The 20,770-nt window shown below is 39.6% G+C and overlaps 1 protein-coding gene and 1 non-coding gene across 30 annotated transcripts in view; one reads left to right on the top strand and one right to left on the bottom strand.

Moving 5' to 3' along the window:
• DST (dystonin) overlaps positions 1 to 20,770 on the bottom strand; it is a 490,174-nt gene that overhangs the window by 195,661 nt on the left and 273,743 nt on the right. For all 29 annotated transcript variants that reach the window (XM_053222643.1, XM_053222633.1, XM_053222646.1 and 26 more), the window contains one exon: positions 2,759 to 2,925. In XM_053222643.1, coding sequence (XP_053078618.1) covers positions 2,759 to 2,925 — 167 coding nt within the window. The remainder of the gene's footprint in view (positions 1 to 2,758; positions 2,926 to 20,770) is intronic.
• TRNAW-CCA (transfer RNA tryptophan (anticodon CCA)) lies at positions 18,921 to 19,005 on the top strand. Its single transcript has one exon. It is a non-coding gene; the product is annotated as a tRNA-Trp (tRNA).

Here is a 20,770-nt window from a genome sequence, read left to right as displayed (position 1 = left end):
AATTATCAAGTAAAAACAACTATAAATTAGACACTACTCTCTAAATCTGATTATTGCTGTCCAATATCCAAAAATCTTCTTACAGTGATATTTCAATTGTTTATAACTTTCTCTTTCCCCTTTAGAGTATTTTAAAGCATTCAACAGTGAAAACTATGTGTAGTTCAACCCCATCCATTTCTTACACATGCTAGAAGAAAAGTACTCGATCATTTTTTAAGTAAAAAGAAAAGCCCGAGTACTTTTTAGCTAAAACAGTTCTACACATGAAAAGTTTCTTCCAGTGAAAAAGGCCACAGTAGTATTTTATGAGGCACATGATGATGAACATAAGCAACAAAGAAATCTTGTGAGCACTTAAACCTGATACTCAGTATATCTACCATGAATTCTAACAAGGGAAAACAAAGCCAACTAGGAAATCAAAGTTCAAAGTTAAAACTAAACAATTCTTTTTTTTTTTAAGTTTATTTATTTATTTTGAGAGAGAGAGACAGAGAGAGCACGCACACGCACGTATGCACATGTGAGAGCAGGGGAGGGGCAGAGAGAGAGAGGGAGAGAGAGAGAATCCCAAGCAGGCTCCAAACCACCAGTGTGGAGCCTGACATGGGGCTCGATCCCAAGAACCATGAGATCATGACCTGAGCCAAAGTGAGAAGTCAGATGCTTAACCAAATGAGCCACCCAGATGCCCCTCTTCTCTTTAAAAAAAAAAAAAAAAAGATTTTAAGTAATCTTTACACCCAACGTGGGGCTTGAACTCACAACCCCAAGATCAAGAGTCACATGCTCCAGTGAGTAAGCCAGCCAGGTGCTCCAGTAAAGCTAAACAATTTTCTAAAATGATCACTGTCAAATTAAAAGTTCAAAGCAAATAATATTCAAAAGATCCAAATACTCTCCTAAAGCAATATGAGCTCTATAATGTTAAACTTCCCCAGGAAATGTCAGCATTTCTGACACATATGTAGGAGAAAAACACACAGCATGTATATACTAATTTGTACTTATACTCTTTCACAAGTATTGAAGAGACAATGTCCGGAGACCATTGTTTTTAAAAGTCAATTGTTTTAGAATAATAGCTGGCTTCTAAATGCTTTGCTTCTACTTAAAACACTTCAAAGAGAAAAGAGCACACACTCAAAGGTACATCATGACATAAATCCTTCAGGTATAACAATCCAAATATTTTTATTTAAAGGCCAAGATCTTACCATCCCAGGTATAAAATATATCCAATTATGCAGCCTTCTGATGGCCTCATGTTTTAAGTCACATAGAAGCGCAGTATGATGACAGCAATGTCTGTACCGACTAAACCCTCTTGGCACTGTGTTACTTAAGGAGATCTGGTACTTTATTTTCAACAAGTGTAGGCGAGTTGATTCTGATTTTTCTTATTAATCAGGCAAACTATACCTACCTCTACTGAAATGTTCCATAAAGAAGCAGATTATTACAGTGTTATAAAGGGGCTCTGGGTGCAGATGCGTGGGAGATTCATTACAGTTTGACTGATGTTAAAATTTCCAAAATAAAAAAGAGGGAAAGAGAAAAAGATCTCTCCCCTTTGTAAAAAAAAAAGAGGGAAAGAGAGTAAGGTCCTCAGGGGAGTGAAAAGAAAAAAAGAAAGAGAAGGGAGACAGATGGGGAGAATGGGATTTTAAATCAAGCAGACTGAGATCAAAATCTCAGCTCTATGATGTATTAGCAGCGAGACCTTGGCAAACCCAAGGTTCCTCCTCTGCAAAAGTGGGATAATAACAGTCCCTGTTTTGTGGGACTGTTAGGAGATTTGAATGGGATAACATATGGAAAACAAAGAACAGAATGCCCCACATATAGAAAGTTATCAAAATATTAACTATTCTATATAATTACTATTTTTATCAAATAAATTTGTTAGTCCAATGAGCTATAGCTTAAGCTTACTCTACTTAGGAAGACATTCTTCAACAACATGATATATTTTTTTCAAAACTAAGAAAAGTTACTGAGATCAACACACGTATTGTTTTCAATAAATATTTTCTGGGGCTCTAGCTCCTTAGAAGACATTAAAAGCATAGAGTCAAAAGCCAGAGGCCCCAGGTCTGAATCTCAAAGCTGCCACTTGCTGTGTGTGACTGCAAGCAAGTATTTACTCAGTGCCTCAGTTTTTGTATGGTAACTGGGAATGATGATATAGGGATGCTGTAAGAACTAAATAAATCAATATATGTAAAAACTGCTTAGGATGGTGTCTGGCACTTTATAGTAAGTGCTATGTCAGTGTTAACGGGGATTCAGTTGTTAATAATTCTCATCCAGAAAACTGTTTACGACCCCAAAGTTGTCCTCTTTTGAACCCAGCTACTCATCAGAGCAACCAGTGTAGGAGACTGTAATTTGGCCATGTGTGAGCTCTAAGTCTGAACTAAACCCTTACCCTACAACTCATCGGTTCTCCATTTGTACAATCATGCTCATCCACTTGAAGACTCTATATATCAGAGCTTACTGTCTTCCAAGTTACTAGCAAAATCCAAAGATATGATATAGCTCTGTGGTCTGTGTGTATGCACCAAGCTTAGAGTGCTGATCTCGCAGTGGTAAGAATCTGACGTTTCCACTTGTACTTGGTCTGTATTTTCTAACTTTCTGCCATGCACATGTATTGCTTCTATAATAATAAAAGGTTATTTTAAAATATGGAAATGGAAGAAACACTTCTCATATTTGTCTAAGAAAACAGACCCCACAAATTCCATACCTGTATTTATGAATGATGGCATTAAATAGTTTTCCATCTCTCCAGCAGGTAGTGAAATTTTCACACCGTATTCCAGCATAACCCTCTGTTGCCTGCTGTGTCCACAGTAGCAATCTCTCCTTCGCAGACATATCCTCTGACTCTCCAGTAACATGGATATCAGATATCTAAACACAACAGAAAGTGTTAAAATATTAGGAAGAAAGCCAGCTCAGACTGAGAAACTACTATGTACCAAGCACTTCATTAGTGTTATTTTACTTAGTCCTCATAACTCTCATTGGAAAGCTAAATGTATTTTTCCCATTTTACATACAGGGAAACTGAGTTTCAAAGAGGTTCATAGATAGAAAAGGAGGATTTAACCTAAGCACCTAATTTTTTTTTATTATGGCAAAATGTCACAGCACTGAGAATTCTACATTCCTCTTTACTAATCAGATCTGTAAAATAATCCAACCAAAGGTTTTGCCAAGTTCAAATGGATCCAAAGTAAAACCTACAGACTAATCTATATTACCACCTGCAGAGCAGGATTTGATCTGACAGGTATTCTGTGTAAAGAACAAAGAAGGAAACTAGTACCTTCCCCAATTAACTACATTACATAACAATTTGACCTAAAGTCTCTTTAATTTTCTCATGAGTCCTTTCTCAGTTTACTCAACAGGATACCTTTATTAACTGATTTTTTTCCCTATACTTTGTTCATTTTCATTTAATTTTCTAAAAGTCTCTTTCACTAAATAAAACAGGTCACCAGTTCACATGATTGACATTTTCTTAAGAACCTCTCTAACAAGGGTCCTACTTAATCTGCTGATAATGATATTAAGGCACAAAGTGACTTTACCAGGGGTCACACAGTGATTCCAAAGCTGGGATTAACACCAAGAAACAACTGTTCCCTCCATCAGTGCAGGATGAAAGCCAAGGGATCAAGAAAGACAGGCGGGAAGCCAGGATCAGGATGAGTAAATAAAGAATTGGAAGCAATATATAGGGAGGCACAAGTCATTTTGTAACAGGAAAAAAATCACTCAAGTCATGAGGTTGGCTTCTAGTTCTGGCCACTACTCCCACCGCTTTGAATAATACATTTCATGTCTGTGAGTCAACTTCCTCATCTATAAAATGAGGAGGTAGGAGGGAGAAGCAGATCATGTTTAAGACTCTCGTCAATCTAGTCTTGCCCAGAGGCTGTAAATACAACACAAAAGTCAGAGGTCAGAAGAGCCAGAGTCAAAGAACTGAAAGTAGAAAATTTTACAGTCCCAGACTGAAGAAAGCCTTTGACATGCAGCAGTGCTAGGCTCAGACAGGAAGCCCTTTATTCCTCCCAGCTGCCACAAGAGCCGGAGGCCAGGCCAACCAGGAACCTGGTGCAGGCTGCAGCAGCAAAAGCCCACGCCAGGCCTGGCAGCCTCTAACACTACCACCTGGACATGATGGCGGGAGCCACACACACCCTTTCTCCAATATTCTGCATAGATCTCCATGCCCTGCAGAGCTTGCTCTCAGCCACAGTATGAGACATGCTCCTTGACAAATGATTTGAAAGATGAGCTCAGGGTGTGCCTGGGTGGCTCAGTGGGTTAAGCGTTCAACTCTTGAGTTTGGCTCAGGTCATGATCTCACGATTTGTGAGTTTGAGCCCCTGTCCAGCTCTGTGCTGACAGTGTGGAGCTTTCTTGGGACTCTCTCTCTCTCCCCCTCTTCCTCTGCCCCTCCCTTGCTCAACCTAAATTAATTAATTATTTTTATAACAAAAAAAGAAATAAATATGAGCTCATGGTCTCAATTTAATCATCTTTTCTAAGAACCTGTGCTAATCTCCACAGCATGAAAAGAACTATGTGCATGCATGAACACATTATATAGTATATACAGGACAAATTCCTTTTTTTTTTAATGTGGGGAAATAAAGAGCAGAAAAATCACCAATGTTATTCCACCCCCAACTTCCAACTGATACCCTGATCTGAAATTATGCTAGAGAGCCCTTCTAGTACATCCCAGGAGTTTAAATTCCATCTCCACCATTTATGTTCGAGTTACTCAACTGTTTCAAGACCATCCTCTGACTTGTAAAAGAATGATGGTAATAGTTATTATGCTATGCCATGAGAATTCAACACGAACACAGTGTAATGTCAGCAACTTTACTGTTGTAGTTATTATTATTCTTTTTTACAAAGGGAGAAGCAAAAATTTGGCTTTATTATTCTCCCAATTCTCCTACTGTAAAGAGAAGTAAAAAGTTTTTTTTTTTTTTAATGTTTATTCATTTTGAGAGAGAGAGAGCATGAGTCACAAGTGGGGAAGGGGCAGAGAGGGAGAGAGAGAATCCCAACCAGGCTACCCACTGTCAACACAGAGCCCAATGCAGGCCTCGAACTCACAAACCATGACATGAGATCATGACCTGAGCTGAAATCAGGAGTTGGACACTCAACCAATTGAGCCACCAGGTGCCCTGAGAAGTAAAAAGTTTTTAAACTTGTTGCCTCAAGCAAATCAACATTTATAAAAACAAGGGTTCAGAGAAACAAATCTAAGAAACTATAAACAAGAAAGTTATGCCTCCCGGCAAAATCTCTCAAGAGGCTTCTCTTAGTCTTTACAAATTATAAAATCAACCGCTTCTGGGAACCCTTACCACAAGGGAGCTCCGTGGGTGGTAATCACAACTAAATAAAGAAAAGGGAGAGAGTTGGAAAGGCGGGGGACTATTTTCTGCTGGTCAAGAACGTTCCATGCCAGTCCAGTCACTGATTTATCTATTCACAAGGGAAGTCAGTAAATTTCAACTACAAGGTAAGTTTAATAGGTTCAAGTGCTGCTCAGCATTTTATCCCAGGAAGGATATTAAAGGGGGAGTTCTGAGGTCGAAAAACGGTCTAAATATCAACCAGGAGAAAGCAGTATAGTCTAATTAAATAAATTTCCAATGGATGAATTTCAGATTGTTACTCCCACACACTACTTCAGGTTATTACACATGCATACACTATTTAGAAAGCTGTGATTTTCAAATGTATATTCAAATATTATGAACCAAACTTTAACATAATTAAAGACTACTAACACACTGACTCATTTTCAGCTTTTCCTGCCATTTCCAATTACCTGAGTATTATTCCTATAGGGAAACTCAAGGTATTTTTTAAAATGTCCTGTTACCATTAACTACTACGTCTCTTGAGTATATCAAACTTTTCATGATACTGTGCAATCAAAACCAAAATGAAAAATAAACTCTAAAATTTATGTCTGCAGTTGTCATTGAAGACCCCTGATTTAAAATCTATGCATTCAGCACAACAGTCTGAACCCTCCCTCAGTGAAAGGTCAGGTGTGGTTCTAGGAAGTAATCAAGCTTCCTCCTTTCAGATCCTGAAGTCAATACGGAGACCAGAGAAGGTTTCCATTCATGCTGCCTGGGTTCAAATTCCAGCTCCAAGAGTAAACGGGACCACAACCCAGAGCCATCCACATCATCTAAAATCCATTTTCCTCATTTAAAAAACTTAAATTATGACAGAATTTCTACCTCTTTTGAGTGGTTCTAAAGATTCAGTAAAATAAATCCACATCAAATGCTTAGCACAGTGCCTGGCATACAAATGTTAGCTTCTCCCACCACAATTTTATTAGTAGTATTTGCCACTTAAAGTTTCTCACCAACAATCTGTCAGCTAGCACCTAAAGCAAACAAAATCCTTTACACCAGAGTTCCTTTTGGAAACTTGAAGCCCTCATGCCTCACATCCAGGTCATTGCTGGCTACCACCCAAATTCGAGCTCTTCCTGTCACTGAGCCTCCTGAGCCTGTATTTCATCCCTGTCTCATCTCTCCTGACCCAGCTTGCCACCACTCTCAAGCTTTCCAGAAATATCTATTCCAGGGTAAACAAAGGCTCCTAAAACTTCAGTACCTTCACTGCCTCTACTATTTTACTGAACTTGGTCTGTCCCTCTCACCTCCGGTCAAGTCCCACATACCACCAGGCAGGGCAAGCATATTCTAATCCCCCAGTGATGCAAAAATGATAGTTTTCAAACCGTGACCCATAGGTACGAAGACCTCACTTTTACACTGTAGGCCACTCACTCTTATATCACCACCTTCTTCTCCTTAAAAATGATCCCTGGGGGTGGGAGATGGGCTAGATGGGTGATGGGCATTAAGGAGGGCACTTGTAAGGAGTACTGGGTGCTGTATGTAAGCGAATCACTGAATTCTGCTCCTGAAAACAGCACTGCACTGTGCACTAAAATTTCCATTAAAGAAAAAAAAAAGATTCCTGCATCCCCCAAAGATCTGACACCTGGCTCAGTGTGTACCTGGCTCCATGCTGTGCCACATCCTCACAGTCCTTCTTCTCTCCACTTCATCCATTCACACATCTATTGCTACGTCCTGGACCTCATCATCTTACACCAGAACTAGTCCGCCTCCGATATTTAACTTCCGATAGTGACTTCCTGTTCTTCTACCACTTTCATTCCCCAACCCTAGGTAAAAACCACTTATCTGGCTTCACTTACATCTCACATTGCTTGATATGCCTCATTATGATCCATTCTATGAGCCCTCTTCTATCTTCACCTCTTTCTCTAGCTGGCCTGCAATACGTGATCCACCACTTCAACCAACTTCCTCAACTCCCTCACACCCTTCTTGCCCTGCAAGCCCCCAGCCAAACCGCAATCCTGGCCAAGTCAGCTGCACATCTCCCCTACTCTTCCCTACGCTATAAAGCTCTACTAGAAAACTGCAGTTCCATGTGGACTGCTGCCACCACAGGTTCCAGGTCTGCAATTCAGCTAAGCACGCTAAGAAAGCTGGCACTTTTTCTTGGTGTCCTAATTGGCCGGTTTTTCCATCCCTCACAATCTCTCTTGCAATATTCTTTACCATTTGCACGAAATTCCCTACCGTACCACTTCCTTATTTATGTTTAGCGTTCACTTTTTAATCTCCTTCTTTATCGAGAAAATAGCAACATGAGTAAGAACTCCCTCACTGCCCTGCCCTGCTACCAACAAACTTGGCTTTTGCATGACCTGCTTTTCTCATATGCTCAGAATCCTTCCACCTCCTGTCTCCTGGGGAATTCTCACTCTATCAATCATCCCCTCCACATCTGGGTCTTGGTTCTCAGTATTTAAAAATGCCCATCTCAGGGTGCCTGGGTGGCTCAGCCAGTTAAGCATCTGACTCTTGATGTCGGTTCAGGTCATGATCTCACAGTTCATGAGTTTGAGCCCCACATCAGGCTCCACACTGACAATGCCCATCTCTTCCATCCTAAAACAAAAATAAACAAGATTTATAAACTCAATTCCCTCTTTTCTTATCACTGTCTCTCTCTTCCAGTAAAGCAACTGAACAACAACAAAAAAAAACCCTCTGTAATATTCATGTTTTTTAAATAGACTTTATTTTTGTATTTTTTAGCTCTATTATCTTTACTCTTCAACCTGCTGTGATGTGGCTTCCATCCCAATCACTCCACTAAAACTAAGTAGCAGTGACCAGACAGGAAAGTGAGGGAGCTTCCTGCTTGTGACTCGATTTTCCCAGGAGAAAAAGGAAATCAGATGGTAAAATGTAACAGAGCAAGTTGTAAGCACGAAAGGAGGGAGGTCACGTGGTACCTGAAGAGCTGAAAGATATTGTGAGCAATCATCTACCACCTCCTCTTCCATAGTCTCACTTAATCAATAAGCACTCACAAATGTCTGCTAGTACCACTACGAGAAGTTGGTCATACAACCACCCTCATGGAGCCTGCAATTTAATGACAGAAAAACATCACAGAGAAGAGCTCAAGGGTTGCTTTCCAATCTGTCCATTCTCCACTCCTGATCTGTCTGAGGCATCTGTCACTGGCAGTCTTCCTCCCTGACTTTCCTGATGTCACTCCTTCCTGGTTTTCCTCCTGCATCCTTGGCCATTCGTTCTCAGTTTGCAGTAGAGGCTCCACTGCTACCCTTCCTTTAGTGCTATTCCCCAGGCTCAGTCCTCAGCACCCCCGCTTCTTCTCACGCCTCCTGTACAATCTCACCTTCTACAATGGTTTCAACTTCCCCCCTCATACCAATGACTCTGGGATCCCCTGGGACTTTGGATGCTCCCAAAACTTACCCCTGAACATAAGACCCATAAATTCTAACTCCCTAATGAACACTTCTGTCAAAATAGTAAAACCAATCATATATTGAGCACTTCAGTGAGCCAGTGTGTTGAAGCACTTCCCAAATATCATCTCATCATCATTAGATACAATCTCATTTTACAAATGATAATGAAGCACAAAGTGGTTATGTGACTTGCTCAAGTGCACACAAACTACTAACAGGTAGAAGTAACACCTGAACTTGCATCTACCTGGCTTCACTGTGCTTTATCTCACAACCTCTTCAAACCCACTAGAGAGAAAGCTGAATTTCTCTTTCTCCATCTCACTCTTCCTTCTGTATCTGTAGCTCAGAGGATGGCCTCATCATTTACCCAGTTGCTCGGAAATCAAAAACGCTGAAGTCATCCTCGATGCCTTTATCTCCATCTGTACCTATCTTCAATTGGTCACACAGTCGTATGCAGCCTCTTCTCTCCTCCCTCCCCTTCAACACACACCCCCAAAAATTCCTCATACTCCAGCCCCACTGAACCACTTCTTGTTCCTTCAAGAACAATACATTTCCACAGAACACTATGCATTTATATATGCTACTACTTACCTACAGAATGCCCTCCCCAGCTGCCATCCCACTCAACCCCTTCACTCATCCATCTCTTTGAAGAAGCCCCAGCTGATTCAATCTCCAGGGTCTGTGAGAGATGTCCCACCATCCTCTCTGCTTCCACAGTGGTGCATACACACACTACTGTAATAGCACGTGTTGTGTATTATTATCATCTGTTGATATATCTTCTGTCCCTCTAATATGTGAGCAAACATACACAAAATGACAATGTCTTATTCATTTTAGCATTACAGTGTCTTAACTCTGTCACTGCTTGGCACATAATAGACAGTAAATGCCCATGAGCATATATCTTTGTGATTGAGTTAGGCACCTCTGGAATTTAAATTATTTCATTCAGGCAACCAGGATACCCTTGATCACTTCTGCTTTAGCATATACGTCAAGGTCCCACACAGGAAGGAGAGGCTTTATTACCTACACTGTGCAAACTCCAAGCAAAAAAACTGATGGACCCATAAAAATGTCACTCAACCATTTTTTGTAGGTTTTTGCTTACTATCTAAACAGTAAAAATGACATATTTGGCAACATTTTCCAAAAAACTTATTTTGGCACTGTGTAAAAATAACCTAAATCTAGTATTCTCCAAGTTCAAGGAAGAGTATGATGGGAGGAGGTTGACATGTTTGAATTAAAATGTCTTTATATCCCAAGTCCAAGTGAATGCCAGTGTCAATCTTACAGTATCTTTTAAGACAAAATTATGATAAGTCTAGAATGGTATGGGGTTCAGCAAAGCTTCCACCTTCTTCTAGAACTGAGTCTCACTACTGGAAATTTGAAGTTCATATGAACTGTCAAGTTTTGGTCTGGCTTTCCACTTTACCTATAATCAAAATAATTCTTTCTGCTTATTTTCCTTAATTTTTCAACTAAGCAACTTCACTGACTTTTTTTCTGGCTTATCTGCTTTAAATGTGAAATTTCAGTAAGTAGTTTTCACTTGAATTGCAGAGGAAATGTTATTTCCTTCCCATAAAGTCAAGAATGTGGTTGTGCCGTGACATGGCCAGAGCAAGAAAGGGTAATTGGCCGTCTACCACCACTCTATTTATGTGTATTCCTCTTCCAAGAGGACAGTCCAAACCGAAATTTGGAAATCTACAAGGTTTTTATGTGAAGAGCAAGTATTTTCCAGAGCCCTGACAAAAGCTGGTTTACAGAGAACAGTTCCAAGCTTTAAAAATACACAACATAAGGCATTCTCAAAAATGGCATGGTCATCTTATTAGACAGTGGGTTCTCCAAATGTGGATTCTAAAAGTATTGTTCCTACTGGTAAATCTCAGAAAAATCTAACCATTTGGATAGGAAGTCCCAAAACCCACTTGAATTAAAAATATGCCTGCTGGCTATATATTTTGGCAAAATTATTTTAAAACATTTAGGGCATTAAAAAAGAATCCAGATACCAAGTATATGAAGTCATTTTCATAGTTCAGGATCCTGAGCCTTGAAAATAAAGAAGTCACCATATCTGTTTTTTTTTCTTTTCACTCCATATAAGATCAAAAACTGAAATTAAAAAACCAAAAACCTCAGCCTAAAAAAAATGCTACCAACAAAACAAAAACCCTCATACTCTTTCCTACATTCACATCCCTTATTCCCACATCACCTCTACCCTTACACTCAACACTAAGATTTTACTACATAATTTCCCTTTTTCCTCTTGGCAGAGCTGAGACAACATACAATGACTGAAACATTAATAAATGGAACTAAAAGAAGGCCCAAGGGGCTTTAGGAGAAGTCTCTGGGCAGGGGAGGGGGAAAGGGTGCAGACATTATTCAAACAGAAGAAAGAAAGCCTGACCCAAATTCACACAGTTCTAACTGCGGTAGAACCAGGCATGTGCCTGCTCAGGGATGAGCTTTGTTTCATAGTGCACATCTGACCAAATGCCTCATAGAGCACCATCAGGAAATGTGAACCACAATCTCACCAAACAGCTCAGAGACACAATACACACCCAACAACAAATGGACTGTTTGCTTCTGCAAATGGAACCAAAGAATCCAGTGTTGGAATTCTCAAAACATAAAAGCATGAGTTGCTCCAATGCTCCTGAAACCTCCCCATGGGTGTTGACTCATTGTGCCATTCAAACTCATGCATCTGCTAGCTTCCCACATCCCTAAGGAAGACATGAGCATCAGTAACATGGATATGTTAGCTGTCCCAAGACTGTTTCTAGGGGAGAGGAGGGTCTTATATTCCCTGTTTTCTCTCTTTTCCCACTACAAACTATCGAGTGGCAATAATTACTATCCTTGGTCTGGACCATCACCTCTAGTCTCCAATGTCAATACTAAGGACATCCTTTAAGACACAATCATGAGACACCTGGAATAATACTGGGCTCAAGCGAGCTTCCACCTCCTTCTGGAACTAAGCCTCAGTGTCTGGATTAGTAATAGTCTCCTAACTAGTCTCATTGCACCAAGTCTTGGCTTACTTTCAAATGCCATTTCAGGTTGTTCCTGACTCCACAGCCACAGTTTTCCAGTTCAGTTTTGGCTGCTCTCTCTAAAAAAAATTTTTTAACGTTTATTCATTTTTGAGAGATAGAGACAGAGTGCGAGTGGGGGAGGGGCAGAGAGAGAGGGAGGCACAGAATTCGAAGCAGGCTCCAGGCTCTGATCTGTCAGCACAGGGCCCGACGCGGGCCTCGAACCCACAAACTGTGAGATCACGACCTCAGCCGAAATCGGACACCCAACCAACTGAGCCACCCAGGTGCCCCTGGCTGCTCTCTCTAGACTCAAGCCATCTCCTTCCTATTCTATGATCGAACCATCTGAACTTTGAACCATGTGAATCACATGCTCCCTCTCTCCTAGGGTCCTCTGTTCAAGCTACTACTCCCCTTGGAACATTCTCCTCATACTCTGCCTAACATGACACAGATTAGGTGCTCAATATCTGCTGAATAAGTGGAGGGAGGGAATATATAACGCAAGATCAGAAACATGTTTCATGTTTTCATTTGAGATGAGTGAGTTTTAACCTGTCATATCATGTAAGACTTGTCATTTTAGAAAAGTAAAACGTTTCCAATTAAGCTCACTTTCCAATAATAATAGAATGCCCTGACTACTGCACAAAAGTACCCAGCAAGCTCAAGCCCAGAGAGTACTCAGTGAGAACCCAACATTAAGCAGTGAAACTGAGCTTCATCTAAATCATTTTTCTAAAACAATTCCATGAACTTGACACAACAGACTACCTCAAAATGCCTTTCCAATAAAAGAAAACAAGCCAACATAACCCATCTCATAGCACACTCTGATTTTATTCACAGCTTATTACTAGATGACCCACTTACTGCTAACTGAATTGCAACAGCCTCACTGTGCTGGTCAGCTGAGGCCATATATGTGAAAGTCCTCTGAGCAAAGTCAATGCCACCAGACAACTGGGAGATAGGAACACCCTATTTTTACAGATGTTGTCATGGTTCTGGCATGCACTAAGAACGCAAGAACAGCCAAACTGCAAAGCTGAGTCAGATACTCCCTAAAAGATTCACTTTTAAAAAAAAATGCATGTATTTCATTCTTCTATACAAGGCAAATCATGCAACATTTATTTTTTTATTTTTTTAATAACTGCAATTTGTTGAAAAGATTAAAAAGCTTAATCAAATTTACTACTTAAATAACTTATGTGTCACATGGGAAAGGCAACATCTCTGAAGTAAAAAGAACTAAGATATTTAGCTTAGAGAAAGCTATAACTATACTTAAGGATTAAGGAATCAGGGGAACTCAAGCTGAAAGTACCCAAAGGCACTTGGAGGATTCCCTCGTTTCACTTGTGAGCAAGCTGAGGCTACAAGAAGTGAAGTGACTTGACCAGCATCTCCTATGCTAGTAGAAGGCCTAGGGTGTGGACTTGGGTCTTCTAAATTCCAATTTAGAATCTGCAAGAAGTTTCTCCTTCACATTTACAAAAGAAATCTATCCTTACAACTCCCACTAATTTTTTCTCTGGGTCAGTAGCCACAGTGGGTGCTTCCTTTCAGTGTGCCTTCTGCTGGGAAAATGGCTGTCCACACATAGGTCACGAAAGAGCACCCTCTACCTTTGCCTTAACCCCTGAAGTCAAGACCCTTCTCACCGGAGCTTCTCAGTCTCTATCCTGGCAAAGTAGCTGATATATAAAATTCTACACATTTTCAGAGGAAGCTACACCCTTGGATCTCTGACATAAACTGAAGGTCAGGGTTCACAGCAATTTTCCTCACTAAACACAACACCTTAACTGACAGCATTTCCCCCACAGAATGGTAGATTTCCCCCTGGCATCATGCTCTCTTCTATTCTCATACCAGAACTACTAACAATAATGTCTCTGAAATGTACATGTACTAAGGTGTCCATAACCAATATGAGCTCCAAGAATTGGCTCATCCCAGGGGTTATTTCTATTCCGACAGGTTGACAAAATTTTTAACTAATTACAGAGTTAGTGAATATACTGTCTGACAAATGATAGGTATTAAGTAAATATTTGCTTAAAATATAGTGAGAGGATGAGTAGAGTTGGGGAGACAGAAGGAGGCAGCCTACTCTACTTATGCATAATGCCTCATGTCCACAGGAACGAAAGAAATGCCCTGTTACAAATTTGGAAAACATATAGCTTTTCTACTCAGCAGATGGTTACAAGATGTTTCCTCTTTTCCACAGCAGCAGAAGACACTAATAAGATAGAAGTTATCAAGTACTTAACCAGAAATTAAGTAAGTCCTTTTCACATATATTACCTCATTTAATGCTCAAAACACACCACCCTGTTTCACAGATGGGGAAAATAAGACTGGGTTAAATTTTAGTCTTCTGATTCAAGATTTCATAAGTTCCCTTTCCTCTGCCACCCCAAATCTGTACTGACTTCTTAAAACATTCCAGAAAAAGCTGTGCCTACCAGTGAGCCATCTCATTTTATAAAAGCAAAAATTGATCTAACGGACACAGTAAATATAGAAATGATAGGTAATCAAATGTTCTTCCTTGTACAACACAAAACAACTATTGGTTTCAGAGAGTTGGACACAAGAGTGGTATCAAAGGAAATTCAATTCCTTCATATATTTGTTAAAATAAAAGAGGTTATATTCTATTTGAGAGAGTTCTGGTATGAAGAAGAATGAAAGCTGCACATTGGAAAAAATGGACCTCAAAATTCTTCTACCTCCAGAATTTCTTAACATAATTGTTTCACGAATAAAAGTGTAACAATGAGAGGAAGACTGGCACAGAGCCGTGGAAGGTTGTGACCTGTGTTCAATTCCGGACCCCACCACATACTAGCCCTGTGGCCTTTCTGGGCCTCAGTTTCTTCCCATGTAAAGTATCTCCTCATGGAGCTGTTGAGAGCCTAAAACAACACACACACAGGGTTCAGAACAGCACCTGCCCCCAGTGAGCAGAGGTAACTGTGCACCAGGTGGGGACTGTTGCATAAACTCTTTGATTCACACTACTCGACAATGTAGTCAGACAAAAGCAAATCCCATATTGAGTTTGTCAACACAGGCAAATATTTCCAAGCCAAGATGTTTGCTTCCAAAGACAACCTCTTCAAAGATGTTTTAACTATTTTGGCAGAAACAAATGTAATCAACACATTTTTAGTCAGTGCTTCCAAGTTTCAAAAATGTGTGAATGCTCCACAAAATATTTTTAACAGCAAAGATGGCACAAATATTTTGAAAATTCTATCTGGCTATAACGGTCTCCCTAAAAGGAAGAGTTAAATAAAGGACAAAAGCAAAAAGTTGATAAAGTTCAAGTACTAATGCTTTAAATTTAGGAAATGCTCATTTATTTCTTAATCAAATAAGGGGGAAAATATAACTATTCTCTTTGTACAGCAAAGGCTTTAAATTTTTGCACGTCCTTCATTTAACTGAAAAGATCAAAGCATTGTAATACTGAAAAAGACCCAAATTCTATGCAACTATTTCATAACGAAATTTTCAGAAACTGGTTATGAAATCCAAGTAACAACTAACAATGGTAAACATTTTTAAAAATTAATAAATGCCTTCTCATTTTAAAAGATGAAACAGTTCAGAAAGGAATGAGTTAGTCAACTGTAAACCAAATTACCTTTGTTTTCAAAATTAGTAGACCAAAGCTATCATATAAAAGGAAAAGCATTTAGATTTTATCCTAGTGCTTGAATTCTAATAAAGAATTCTGGAGTCTAAGATTCATAAAAGACTTGGCCAAAGAAAATAATATCAAATAATTATATTTCAGCAAGTTTGAACATTAATATATTCTTCTAACATTTTGAGGTGGTTCTCAATTTTTTTAAGTTTTAAAATATGAAAGTTAATTAAAAATTAAACTCTTCATTATTTAGAGACTGATAATATAATTTGTACAATATCCACACTCCTTATTTCTCATTCTCTCTCCTTGGCTTCTTTCCTTGGTTACTGAACTATACGTTGGCAATTCACCAAAAGATGAAAAGGAACATAAGAAGAGTTTGGCTTTCATTAGTTAATATGTGGCTACGCAGTATGGTGGGAAGTTAAAGTTCTTCATGATTACCATCCCAGAGGCCTAACTTCCAGGTAACTAAGTTTACAGTCATGGTCCCTGTCATTTGTTCTACACAAACAATGGGATATACTCCACGCAGAAAAGAGCTATGTTTTATTACTCTCGAAGTGCCTTGTTTTGGTTCAATATATAACAGGTACGTAATAAGTGCCTGACAGAGAAATAAAAGAAGAGAGAGATGGAGGAAAGGGTGAAAACAGTAAACAAACAAAAAGGTACGCAGTTACATACATGAATTCATAGATATTTAAAAGTGAAAGAGAGGTATACGGGAAAAGGTAGGTAACTTGTATCAGGTTAAGAGTTCAGCTTGGTAAAAATATGTGGGTCAAGCTCTTCCACTTACTGGTTGAGTGACCTAACCAAGTTATTTACCTTTCCTAAGGCTCAGTTTCCTCCTCTGTAAAATGGAGCTAAAAATAGAACCATTCCATAGGCTTGCTCTGAAGATTAAATATCACAACAGTGGAGTGTCTGGCATATAGTAGGACTCAACAAATACCATTATTATTAATAGCAGTTTCATGATTTAGTCCAATATTCTCCTCTTCTAGGAAATGAAACTGAGCTTAAAGAAATTTTAAAAGTCCAAGTCGTACAGCTCTCTGGGGCAAAGGCTGACTAGAACTCAGACCTCCTGCCTCCTGGGCCCCGAATCCACACTGCTTATCAGAAAACCTACATTGAGGGGCACCTGGGTGGCTCAGTCAATTAAGCATCCGACTTCAGCTCAAGTCATGATCTGGCAGTTCATGAGTTTGAGCCCCATATTGAACTCACTGCTGTCAGCCTGTCAGCACAGTGCCTGCTTCGGATCCTCTGTCCCCCTTTCTCTGGCCCTCCCCCACTAATACTCTCCCAAAAATAAGTAAATATTACAACAAAGGAAATGAAAAGAAAAAAGAAAAACTACATTGAGAAGAGAACAAGATACAAATGCTAAGCTAGGGTGATGCTGGTTCCCAAAATTTAGCATTTTTAAGAAACATGCTTTTTTTTAATTTTTTTTAACATTTATTTATTTTTGAGAGACAGAAAAACAGAGCTTGAGCAGGAGAGGGGTAGAGCAAGAGAGGGAGACACAGAATCCGAAGCAGGATCCAGGCTCTGAGCTGTCAGCACAGGGCTCGACGCGGGGCTTGAACTCACAAGCCACGAGGTCATGACCTGAGCTGAAGTTGGACACTTAGCTGACTGAGCCACCCAGGCACCCGGAAACATGCTTTTAAGAAGTATATGTCTAAAACATATGCCACTTTCTCTTATGCTCCACTAAAAGATACTCTGATCAAGTTAACTCAGGGGTAAGGTGCTTCCCATAAACATTCCAGATAATTCTACTGCAAGGACCCTGGAGTTACACTTGGAGAAGCACTGCTGTAGAAATAAGAAGCATAGGGACCTTCCTATCCATAGTCTTGGGCATTAGAATCATCTGTGGAGCCTTATCTATTACATTAGAATCACAGGGGTGACATCCAGGCACCTGTTTGTTTTTTCAATTTTTTTAACCTTTTATTTATTTTTGAGAGAGAGAGTGTGTGTGAGCAGGGGAGGGGCAAAGACAGAGGGAGACACAGAATCTGAAGCAGGATCCAAACTGTCAGCACAGAGCCTGATGCAAGGCTTGAACCCACAAACCACGAGATCATGACCTGAGCTGAAGTTGGATGCTAAATGGACTAAGCCACCCAGGTGCCCCCAGGCCCTCAGGTGACACTTACATGTGGTCAGTTAGAGATTCAATGGCCTATAAACAGAGAAGACAGCCATCTTTGCTGAGATCAATGTAACAAGACTAGAAAGAGGTGGGATTTATGAAACTAGAGAAATAAAAAAAGCTTTGTGGGAAAAGCTCAAGGATAAAGGTAGGAGACCTTGTCACAAGGTACAGGAAGCATGTAAGTCTTAGACAAATAAATCCCTGAAGAAGGTGACTGCAATGAGCTCATTCCTCCCTGTTCCCAAACATGATCTGCCTTTTCCACCACTGTTTATAACACTCATCCTTCACAGATGAACATCAACTCCTATAAACATCAACCCCTGCTCTGACCTCACAGCAATATCCTTCAGCACTTTGACAATTAATCTAAGTAGGTTGCTGAGCAGCTCAACTCAGCTACTGCCATTTACTGTGCTGCCTTTAAGGACATTACTTAACCTTAATTTTGAATTCTTCATTCTATAAAAGAAGAACTGTCAATTTTGCCTATTCATACAGTTGTCAGGATAATCAAAAGCCACAATGTTTCTAAAATCCTTTTTCTAATTCCAAAGCAATACACAAATCTAAGATACTCCTTTTTTTTATTTTCAACTCCTGATCGGAGGCAAGATGTAACATGACTCTGAGATTTTATTTGGTAGGCACTCAAGCAGCAGCTGGCTGAGCCACCTCCACAGAACCCCTGCGCCTGGAGGAGCATTCTAGGTCAGCATAGGATGGCAAGGATTTAAAGGGGAGGTAGGCCGGTCACCTATACTAAGAATGATAAATTTCATAGGACCAGGGAAGTTAAAGTCAGAGGCCTGCACTAAGTCGAAGTTTAATAAAAGTTCAGAGAACTGTACACTATTCTACTTGGAAGCTAACTTAAAAGTCATCAACCTCAATCCTGCAGACAAATGACCAAGAGAAAGAGTGGAATCAATAGGGAAGATATGAAAAAGATCCTGAAGGATTAAATAAAAGGAATGCTAGCTAATCAGTCATTTCTGAGCTGTAATGCTAATAAAGGGGTTGAGGGCTCTCATTTGCATTTGATTCTCCAACAAAAAAAGTAGAGTCTGGGGCGCCTGGGTGGCTCAGTTGGTTGAGCGTCTGACTCCAGCTCAGGTCCTGATCTCACAGTTCGTGAGTTCAAGCCCCACGTCAGGCTCTGTGCTGACAGCTCGGAGCCTTGAGCCTGCTTTGGATTCTGTGTCTCCTTCTCTCTCTGTTCCTTCCCTGCTCACACTCTGTCTCTGTCTCTCTCAAAAATAAATAAAGATTAAAAAAGATTAAAAAAAAAAAAAGTAGAGTCCAATGCAAGATAAATAGTTCTAACCAAGGTAATTAAGCAAACAGAATCAAACACCTCAAAAGGTGACAGGAAGAATGTCCTAAGAGAAGTTACCTAAGCTGTCGGTTCTGACACTTTGTAAGCCCCAGAATGAAGAGTCTTTTTCTGGACTGCAGGAAAATAAGACATCAAACTCCTCAGACAATGACTATCCCATTCAGTTTTCACCCCAAAAGATGTAACGATTTGGTAAGTACTTCCACATCACAATTATTTAACAAATCTAACTGGCAGGTGTGCACCTTCTTTTCACATATATTTACCATTGAAGTTTCAAAAATATTCAAAAATATTCCAATTAGAAAGGTAAAATCCTTGGCATGAGGATAATACAAGGGGGGGAAAAGAAGGTCTGTGTAGCACTTAGGAAACAGACTTTGATTTTAAGAATTTCCAATATTGAAAAAATGTTAAGGCTTACAAGAAGCCAAATTATACAAAAAAAACACCTAGAAAACATGAAGCAAAGCAAGAGGTTGCATTAGTAAACACGGAACAGCTAAGTTGTTTCTTTTCGCGCTGACATGGACTATATGCTTTCTTTTCGAAAGGTAACCACTGAAAACTGTAAATATTAAGGGATGACATAATATTGGCAAGGTGTGGTGATGTACGTAAACAAAAACATCTTCAGCGAATTCAGCAGCTAAGGCCCAAAATGATCATGCACACTGACCCTCATAAAACTTGATTCTATCACTGTGCCAATGATCTCTGCTGACCTTGCCAAGACTGTTTATCATCACATACCCCATTTATGTCCGGAGTTTGTGTAAAAAGACAAAGTTAGAAGTAGCTTAAAGAAAAAGCCATCAAATTCCAACTAGTAACATGTAGAGGCTGTTTTGGGTAACACATGTCTCAAGCAAGTAAATAAATTTTACTTACATTTAAATGTAAGTAAATATACATTTTGCGCTTATGTTTACGTTTTAAAGACAAGTGAAAACCCCAGAGAAATAACTCATCTGAAGCTAAATATCAGTGTTAGGAATAAAGATCTCAACTTCCTGACAGATGGTGTCATACTGAAACTCGTATGACATGCTGCCCAAATGATTTCTGATTTTAGATGGGGGCTGAGGAACAACTCATGTAACAGAGACAAAAGATTTAGGTGATTTCCTCTGTGTTACCCATCCCAACACACACACACACACACACACACACACACACACACAAACTTAAAGCAAGTATATGAGTGTTCCTATGCATGAAAACTGATAGAGAACTAGAACTGACTTTTCCAAACTTCTCAATTAGCAAGCCAGCACTGACCGATAACTGTATTGTATTCTGTCTACATTTGTCATGAGGCTATTGTCTTCTCATGACTATTTTCTGATTCAGTTTTTTGCCTACAAGTTTCCAAAAGCTATTCCACAGGAAAAGTCAAGAGATGTGAACTAGAGAACTTCAGAAGATGTGCATTCTCTTTCAATGAAGCTTTTTTAAGTCTTCCGATGACAACAAAAATGTATAGGGGTTTAAAGTGTGATCAAAAAATGTGGAAATCACAGAAAATAAAAATCACAATAACCAAACCTAAGATTACAGACAATAAAATGCACCAAGAACTCTC

Source organism: Acinonyx jubatus, chromosome B2 (assembly GCF_027475565.1).
Source record: "Acinonyx jubatus isolate Ajub_Pintada_27869175 chromosome B2, VMU_Ajub_asm_v1.0, whole genome shotgun sequence".
Lineage (NCBI taxonomy): Eukaryota > Metazoa > Chordata > Mammalia > Carnivora > Felidae > Acinonyx > Acinonyx jubatus.
This window is presented reverse-complemented; position numbering and strand designations above follow the sequence as displayed.